The sequence below is a fragment of the Tachysurus fulvidraco genome, chromosome 8 (genome assembly GCF_022655615.1).
Source record: "Tachysurus fulvidraco isolate hzauxx_2018 chromosome 8, HZAU_PFXX_2.0, whole genome shotgun sequence".
NCBI classification, from domain to species: domain Eukaryota; kingdom Metazoa; phylum Chordata; class Actinopteri; order Siluriformes; family Bagridae; genus Tachysurus; species Tachysurus fulvidraco.
The window spans coordinates 612,878-622,366 of record NC_062525.1 but is presented as its reverse complement, the minus strand read 5'-3'; the positions used below and the strand labels follow the sequence as shown (position 1 = coordinate 622,366).

Below are 9,489 nucleotides of genomic sequence, written 5' to 3'. Positions count from 1 at the left end.
CCATCTTCTGCTACGTGCTCCAGGATCGCTTTGTTCTGATACCTTCCTGACCGACGCTCACATGTACACTATGTACAATAGTACTTTTAAAATCTCAACTTTTTAAGCATTTTTTTTAATTCCAGAAAAAAAACATGCATTAAAATGAAATTCACAGGTAACAAGAAGCTGCTAAGTCCCCAGCCCTTACAGCGTGGGGTCCGTGAAGCTGTACGAGTTCTAAATAAATCTGATGGATGAAGAGTCAGGTCCAAATGTCTGTGTCTAGTACTGAGACTCTAGCAATTATTCAAAGGAACACAGTCGTGATGGGTGTCATCTAACAAACTGCTCTGATCATTAAAATATGCAGTACAGTAACACCTCGAGATACGACCTTAATCCGTTACGTGACTTTGCTCGTATCTCAAATTGCTCGTATCTCAAAACAATTTTCCACATTTAAATGAATTGAAATCCCATTAATCCGTTCCAGCTCGCAAAATTCCACTCCAGTTGTTTTGTTTATGTTTTTTAAACATGAAAAATGTTCAGTACGTGTAATTATAAATGACAGGCGGAGGAGTAAACAGGAGGAGGAGTAAACAGACAGAGGAGTAAACAGACAGAGGAGTAAACAGGAGGAGGAGTAAACAGGAGGAGGAGTAAACAGGCGGAGGAGTAAACAGACAGAGGAGTAAACAGGCGGAGGAGTAAACAGGAGGAGGAGTAAACAGGAGGAGGAGTAAACAGGAGGAGGAGGAGTAAACAGACGGAGGAGTAAACAGGCGGAGGAGTAAACAGGAGGAGGAGTAAACAGGCGGAGGAGTAAACAGGCGGAGGAGTAAACAGGAGGAGGAGTAAACAGGAGGAGGAGTAAACAGACGGAGGAGTAAACAGGCAGAGGAGTAAACAGGAGGAGGAGTAAACAGGCGGAGGAGTAAACAGACAGAGGAGTAAACAGGCGGAGGAGTAAACAGGAGGAGGAGTAAACAGGCGGAGGAGTAAACAGGTGGAGGAGTAAACAGGAGGAGGAGTAAATAGGCGGAGGAGTAAACAGGAGGAGGAGTAAACAGGAGGAGGAGTAAATAGGCGGAGGAGTAAACAGGCGGAGGAGTAAACAGGCGGAGGAGTAAACAGGTGGAGGAGTTAGGAGGAATTACACTTTCCCTTTCGGTCACTTACTCACTACTGTACACTCTTAATGCTACTTTACATTTAAATGGAACTTAATTAAACTTCACTAAAAATAACGAACGTAACTTAATTGCTACAATTTCTGTTTTCTTTACATTAACTTTGCTTAATTTTCTTCATCGCTTTTCTCTTCACTTGTTTTTTGTCACACTTTCCTCACTAACATCTGCCAGTGGTTTTAATAAAATCGGATGCGGTGAAGTCGCACAAGTTCAAATATTTTAACGGATCCGACGCTCAAAACGGATCCACAGATGGTCGGAACCTCACGGAGAGCCTTTGTGAATGACTTCCGTTTTATCGACCGTCAATTTTTTGTGTGCAGTGTGAAGGCGGCTTTAACCGAGTGAGACGTGGGAAGCTAGCTGGGGGGGGGGGGGGGGGGGGCAGAGCACACGTGGTTGTTGGGGATAATTGGGCGGCGGCGGCGGAGGCTCGGATGCTCATATCTCACACGTGGTTGTTGGGGATCTTTGATTCAGCGGCAGCGGCTCAGATGCTTGTATCTCAAAACATTTGTATGTCAAAGCGCTCGTGTCTCGAGGCATCACTGTATTTGGAAGAGAAATAGCAATAAAATAAATCTTTTCTAACCCTGACACACAGCAGTCCCACTCGTGGCTCTCTCAGAGCCGTGCTGAAAGAGGTTTCTGCACCTGACCGGCGTGTGATGCTCATCCTGGATTAGTCACGTAGTTCTGACACACGTTCGAGCCACACGGCTGACCGACTTCACCGCATTATCATAGTAGTTTTAAAATGACAGCACCTTTTAATGTGGTAGAGGATTATGGGAAATGTGGTTTACACACGAGATCTGAGGTAATCCATAACTGGCACAGAGTTTACATACAAACACAAAAACATCTGAGTCTGTTTCATCAGCACCATGCAGTCAGCACCATCACTACACGGCAGCGTGTCACTTCCTGATCATGTGACCACCGTTACGTTCCCGTTAGGAGAGTCTAGCTCGCTCTCCGTTCCTGTCGGGACTAAAGTGCTGTTGAGAGATTCTGCTGTCACCGTCTTCTGCTCCGAGTCCTGAGAAGGACGATGTGTGGCACTGATGCCGATGCTAGCGCTCATGCTAACACTAGCACTCGGCTCTGGAGGTAGAGATGAACCAGAAAGGTGAGACGTCTGAGTAGACGCGTGCTCGGGGTTTGGGACAGACGTAGCTGTAATCAGACTTTGCACAGTAGAGGTCGGTTTGGTATCTTTAGCATTAGCTGTAACAGTTAGTGGAGATGGTTCTGTGCTAGAGGGGAGGAGATTAGAGGAACCGAGCTCCACCGAGGACGACGTGTAGAAACGAGGTGCAGCTGTGGTGGTGGTGGTGGTGGTGGTGGTCCCCAGTTTCTTATTACAGGAATCACAACACAGCTTATTATATCCAGGAATAGAACAGTAACGAGCCGAGACTTCCATCTGACAGAATATGGATTTGTCATGAAGACACGGTTCATCTGAGAGAGACAGAGATTAGTGTGTAGATATTCAGCCTTTATAACCCTTTATATCACTTCAGTGCTACTGAATTGTGATGACGGTTGTTCTCATATGTATGTAATATGTAACAAGTCATTTTCAGTGTCGTCTGATTGGTCCGTGAGGTCTGGGGATAGTGATGTGATTGTGTAATGTGATGTAAGTCACTCACTTGAGATCTTATTGACTTCTCCATCAGAAGTGTCGTTATCCCATGAGTCTGCAGGAGGGGCCGAGACTGACGGATCTCCTGGAAAACAAGTTACATGGGTTTTATTATCAACAAGGTTTGGAGCAAATAAACTGAATGAAGTTCAGATCCATGAGAGAGACAAAACACTGTCCATGAATCAGAATCAGAAAGGTCTTTATTGCCGAGTGTGTTTTCACATACGAGGAATTTGTTCTAGTACAGAAGCTCCACAGTGTAAACAGAAAGGCAATAATAAGACATGACACATATAATATAGACAGTTGTACAGTGGGAAAAAGTGCAAATTAAAGTATAAATAAATAAATAAATAAATAAATAAGTGTAAACAATGTAAGAATAGAGTTTGTTCTGTGTGTGTTAAGGCACTGGTCCCCAACCTTTTTGTCACCGCGGACCGGTCAATGTTTGACAATTTTACCGCGGCCCGCTGGGGGTGGGGGGTGGCGGCTATACAATAAAACTAAAATGAATAATTTTAATGTAATAGTATTTAAACTTGCCTTTTTAACTCACTACAATACTAAACCAATGAGAACCCTGAGCTTGTTTCTTTACAACGAGACGGTTCCATCTGGGGTAACAGGAGACAATGACACCCGAAGTGTGTCGCTTATGTCCAGTTTATTCCGTCGTTTTGTTTCGGTTGCCGTCACTGCAGAAATCCCCGCTTCACACAGATAGCATGTCGGACATGACGATAGGGATGTAAGTGCTGTGGTGACAATCTCAGGGTATTCCGCCATGACTTTAATCCAGAACACCGGCAGAGTTTCTAACTTTCTAACGACGTCTGTTTCCTGCTCATTGTTGCTAATTTGTGGGTTAAATTTGAGCAAACACAATATACACGTACACCAAGCACTGTTAAACATGACAAAGTACCGGTGAACAGAGAGAAGAGCGATACACACCTTCTCTCTCCACCAAAGCTACAACACCACTGCCGCTCGCAGCCGCTCAGCTCCAGACGTCACCTAAACCCGGCCCGATATCATGATATTTTGCACATGCGCGGTATCGGTGCGGCTTTAGGTGACGTCTCTCAGCTCCCGATTAACCTCTCGTCCATGGAAAGTCGCACAAAACCCGAGAGAAATACACCACAGTAAATAACATGGGAATAATTTAGTGTTCCTTGGGCGGCCCGGTACCATTTGGTCCATGGACCGGGGGTTGGGGACCATTGTGTTCATCAGATGGTCCTGGGAGATTACTGCTGTAACAATGCTGTCCATGATGGTTAGTGGGGGGAGAGAAGGGGGGGTTTCTCCTGAAGTCCAGGATCATCTCCACTGTCTTGAGCGTGTTCAGCTCCAGGTTGTTAAGGCTGCACCAGACAGCCAGCCGCTCAACCTCCAGTCTGTAAGCAGACTCGTCACCGTCCTGGATGAGGCCGATCAGTGTGGTGTCGTCTGCAAACTTCAGGAGCTTGACAGAGGGGTCATTAGTGGTGCAGTCATTCGTGTACAGGGAGAAGAGTAGTGGGGAGAGAACACAGCCCTGGGGGACGCCAGTGCTGATGGTGCGGGTGCTGGATTTGAGTTTACCCAGTCGCACTAGCTGCTGCCGGTCTGTCAGAAAGCTGGTGATCCACTGACAGACAGAGGAGGGCACAGAGAGCCGGGTTAATTTGGGCTGTAGGAGTGATGGGATGATGGTGTTAAAGGCAGAGCTGAAGTCCACAAACAGGAACCTCACATAAGTCCCTGGTCTGTCCAGATGCTGCAGAACATAATGCAGTCCCATATTGACTGCATCATTCACAGACCTGTTTGCTCTGTAGGCAAACTGCAGGGGGTCCAGTAAGGGTCCCGTGATGTCCTTCAGATAAGCCAGAACCAGTCTTTCAAATGATTTCATGACCACAGACATTAGAGCCACAGGTCTGTAGTCATTAAGTCCGGTGATTTTGGGTTTCTTTGGGACGGGGATGATGGTGGAGCTTTTGAAGCATGAGGGGACTTCACACAGCTCCAGTGACGTTGGGACGGTGAGACAAAGACGAGTGAGGATCCAAATGCAGTTTAGAGGTTTTTACTAAACAAAAACACAAAAAACAAAACACAAACAAACGGGCAGGCAACGCGGAACAAACAGGAAACGGGAACATGGACATGCACACACCAACACCAAAAACGACCAACAACATTGAAGTGAACAGACAGAGTATATATGGAGAACGAGAACCAATCACAAAACAGAGACAGACAAGGACTAAGACAAAACACCTGGGGAAGAGAATGAATGTAATTAGTGTCCATGGTAACAGATAGGTGGGCGGGGTCAACAATTAACATCAGGGAGAGACGGCAGACAGAAACAAGGGGAAAACACAGACAGACACATTACAGAGCCCCCCCCCTACGAGCGGCTTCCAGACGCTCCCAAGTCCACAAAACCCAGTTCAGGCGGGTGGCGCGAAGGCGCAACCAGGGTGGGAGGGCGGGTCGGGTTCGTATAGTGGTGGCGCCCGCCGAGCAGGAGGCCGGGGTTGCGCCGGCAGAGCCGGAGGCCAGGGCGGCGCCGGCAGAGCCGGAGGCCAGGGCGGCGCCGGCAGAGCCGGAGGCCAGGGCGGCGCCGGCAGAGCCGGAGGCCAGGGCGGCGCCGGCAGAGCAGGAGGCCAGGGCGGCGCCGGCAGAGCAGGAGGCCAGGGCGGCGCCGGGAGAACAGGAGGCCAGGGCGGCGCCGGAGGCAGAGCCAGAGACCAGAGCAGGACCGGAGACCAGGGTGGTGCTGGAGGCGGAGCCAGAGACCAGAGTAGGACCGGAGACCAGGGTGGTGCTGGAGGCGGAGCCAGAGACCAGAGCAGGACCGGGGACCAGGGTGGTGCTGGAGGCGGAGCCAGAGACCGGAACGGAGTTGGCAGCCAGGGTGGTGCTTTGGGCCTATGAACAGGGACAGGAGGTAGAAGGGCTGGCAAGTCCAGCGAAGCAAAACACAGGAAAACAGAAACATGCATAGGTTCAGGCCAGGCAGAGAGTTCAGGTAGTTTGGGTGTCATGATGGCGTCCTCTGACTCAGTCATTTCGGTCGACCCGGCCGATTCGGCTGGTTCCGTCAGCTCGGCCGGTTCCGTCGACCCGGTCGGTTCGGCAGGTTCCTTCGGCCCGGTCGGTTCCGTCGACCCGGACGGTTCTGCAGGTTCCTTCGACCCGGTTGGTTCCATCGACCCGGTCGGTCCGGTAGGTTCCATCGACCCGGCAGGTTCCGTCGACCCGGTCGGTTCCGTCGACCCGGTCGGTCCGGCAGGTTCCATCGACCCGGTCGGTTCCGTCGACCCGGTCGGTTCCGTCGACCCGGTAGGTACGGCAGGTTCCATCGACCCGGTCGGTTCCGTCGACCCGGTCGGCTCGGCAGGTTCGGCAGGTTCCATCGACCTGGTCGGTTCGGCAGGTTCCGTCGACCCGGTCGGTTCCGTCGACCCGGTCGGTTCGGCCGGTTCTGTCGACCCGGTCGGTTCGGCAGGTTCCATCGACCCGGTCGGTTCGGCAGGTTCCATCGGCCCGGTCGGTTCCGTCGACCCGGACGGTTCTGCAGGTTCCTTCGACCCGGTCGGTTCCGTCGACCCGGTCGGTCCGGTCGGTCCGGCAGGTTCCATCGACCCGGCAGGTTCCGTCGACCCGGACGGTTCGGCAGGTTCCGTCGACCCGGTCGGTTCCGTCGACCCGGTCGGTTCGGCAGGTTCCGTCGACCCGGTCGGTTCCGTCGACCCGGTCGGTTCGGCAGATTCCATCGACCCGGACGGTTCGGCAGGTTCCGTCGACCCGGTCGGTTCCGTCGACCTGGTCGGTTCGGCAGGTTCCGTCGACCCGGTCGGTTCCGTCGACCCGGTCGGTTCGGCAGATTCCATCGACCCGGTCGGTTCCGGCGACCCGGCTGGTTCCGGCGACCCGGCTGGTCCAGCTGGCGGCTTAGGGATGCCGGCCGCCCGAGCCGACCTCATCGGGGTATCCGCCAGTTTGGAGACCAGCCAGTTAGCACGGACCTCAGCCGAGCTCGCCGGTACGGTAGCCATGGGAACTGGCTCAATCACGGATGTGCACGGGACTGGTCTGGGCGGAGGCCCTGTGGAGCATTCGGGCGTCCGTGGCTGATTCCACTCTGTGGCCCACGGATCCCGATGCTTGCTGCCCCCCCCCAAAAAATACTTACGGCCGGCTTCCGTCTCTACAGTGTTCACGCTCAGCGTGGACCCGTCCAGGAGCAACGCCAAGTTGACGAACTCCGAGAATGTCTTTATTTCTCTGGTAGACGGCATCAAATACCGCAGGATCTCCCTTAGTCCGTGCTTAAAAATGTCTTTGAGTGCCTTCTCATCGAAGTTGACCTCGCTGCACAGGTCCAAGAATACCTCCGTGTACTCCTCAACTGGGGCGTCCTCCTGACGTAGGCAAAACAGGAGTTCTGCTGGATCCATTGGAGGTTGGTCGTTCTGTCACGACGTGACACGGTGAGACAAAGACGAGTGAGGATCCAAATGCAGTTTAGAGGTTTTTACTAAACAAAACACAAACAAACGGGCAGGCAACGCGGAACAAACAGGAAACGGGAACATGGACATGCACACACCAACACCAAAAACGACCAACAACATTGAAGTGAACAGACAGAGTATATATGGAGAACGAGAACCAATCACAAAACAGAGACAGACAAGGACTAAGACAAAACACCTGGGGAAGAGAATGAATGTAATTAGTGTCCATGGTAACAGATAGGTGGGCGGGGTCAACAATTAACATCAGGGAGAGACGGCAGACAGAAACAAGGGGAAAACACAGACAGACACATTACAGACGTGTTGAATATCCGCGTGAAGATGTGGTGTCAGCTGATCAGCACAGGCTTTCAGACAGGCTGGTGAAACACTGTCTGGGCCTGGTGCCTTTCTTCTCTTGGTCTTCCTGAAGACCTGACACACATCATCTTCACTGAACTGGATTGAAGGTGTGACTGATTCGGGGGTTACGGAAGGGGAGAATTGGGCTTTTTCAAACCTACAGTAGAACTCATTCAGGTCGTCTGCCAGTTGTTGATTCACCACAGTGCTGGGGGGGGGGGGATGGTGTCGTGTAGTTGGTGATGGCTTTCAGACCTTTCCACACTGAAGCTGAGTCATTGGAGGAAAATTAAATCCGTAATTTTTTGGAATAATTCCTCTTTGCCACTCTGATCTCCTTTTCCAGTGTGTATTTGGCCAGTTTGTACAAGACTCTATCCCCAGTTCTGTGAGCATCCACTTTGGCCTGACGGAGCTGGCTGAGCTTCGCAGTGAACCATGGCTTGTTATTGTTGTAGGTTAAGTGAGTTCTGGTAGGAATACACAAATCCTCACAAAAACTGATGTATGATGTTACAGTCTCTGTGAGCTCGTCCAGGTCGGAGGCAGCAGCTTCAGAAACAGTCCAATCCCTGAGAGAGAAACAGGTTGTAGATCCTGCTCTGCTTCCTTAGTCCATCTTCTTACAGTCCTTAATACAGGTTTAGCTGTTTTTAGCTTCTGCCTGTAGGTCGGTTTCAGATGAACTAAGCAGTGATCAGAGAGTCGTAGAGCTGCCCGTGGGACAGAGTGATATGCATCCTTTATTACAGTGTAGCAGTGATCCAGTGTGTTACTGTCTCTGGTGGGACATGTAACATGCTGTCTGTATTTAGGCAGTTCACGTGAGAGAATCGCTTTATTGAAGTCCACAAGTATTATTACTACAGAGTCCATGTGTTGTTGCTCACTCTCTGTGATCAGATCAGCGAGTGTCTGTAGGGCCGAGCTCACGGCCGCTTGCGGTGGGATGTAAACACTCACCAGAATGAACGAGCAAAACTCCCGCAGCGAATAGAACGGTTTGCAGTTAATGAAGAGTGTTTTCAAAATCTTCTTTAACACAGTTACATCAGAACACCACCTTTCATTCATGTAAAAACACGTCCCGTCCCCGTGCGATTTCCCCGTTAAAGCCTGCAGACTTATCAGGCAAACAGCGCAGCCGCTCCGCCAACTACAACATGCAGCAAAATGTCAGAATACTCAAAAACCAGAAAAAAGGTCTTGTGGTGTGTGGTGTGTGTGTGTGTGTGTGGTGTGTGGTGTGTGCTGTGTGTGTGGTGTGTGTGTGTGTGTGGTGTGTGTGTGGTGTGTGTGGTGTGTGCTGTGTGGTGTGTGTGTGGTGTGTGTGTGGTGTGTGCTGTGTGGTGTGTGTGTGGTGTGTGTGTGTGGTGTGTGTGCGGTGTGTGTGTGTGGTGTGTGTGTGGTGTGTGGTGTGCTGTGTGGTGTGTGGTGTGCTGTGTGGTGTGTGTGTGGTGTGTGGTGTGTGTGCGGTGTGTGTGTGTGGTGTGTGTGTGGTGTGTGGTGTGTGTGTGGTGTGTGTGTGTGGTGTGTGTGTGGTGTTTGTTTTGTGTGGTGTGTGTTTTGTGTGGTGTGTGTGTGTGTGTGTTTGTTGTGTGGTGTGTGTGTGTGTTTGTTTGTTGTGTGTGGTGTGTGTGTGTTTGTTTGTTGTGTGTGGTTTGTGGTGTGTGTGTGTTTGTGTGTGGTGTGTGTGTGTGTGTTTGTGTGTGGTGTGTGTGTGTGTTTGTTTGTGTGTGGTGTGTGTGTGTGTGTTTGTTTGTTGTGT

General features: G+C 50.9%; 1 protein-coding gene across 2 annotated transcripts in view; it reads right to left on the bottom strand.

The window, feature by feature from the left end:
- Positions 1-1,925: 1,925 nt before the first annotated feature.
- The window catches only part of LOC113634806 (A disintegrin and metalloproteinase with thrombospondin motifs 14), a 48,260-nt gene continuing 40,696 nt past the window's right edge, over positions 1,926-9,489 (bottom strand). For both annotated transcript variants that reach the window (XM_047817670.1, XM_047817671.1), the window contains exons 21-22: positions 2,840-2,917; positions 1,926-2,645 (exon numbers count right to left, since the gene is read on the bottom strand). In XM_047817670.1, coding sequence (XP_047673626.1) covers positions 2,110-2,645; positions 2,840-2,917 — 614 coding nt within the window. In that variant the 3' untranslated portion in view covers positions 1,926-2,109. The remainder of the gene's footprint in view (positions 2,646-2,839; positions 2,918-9,489) is intronic.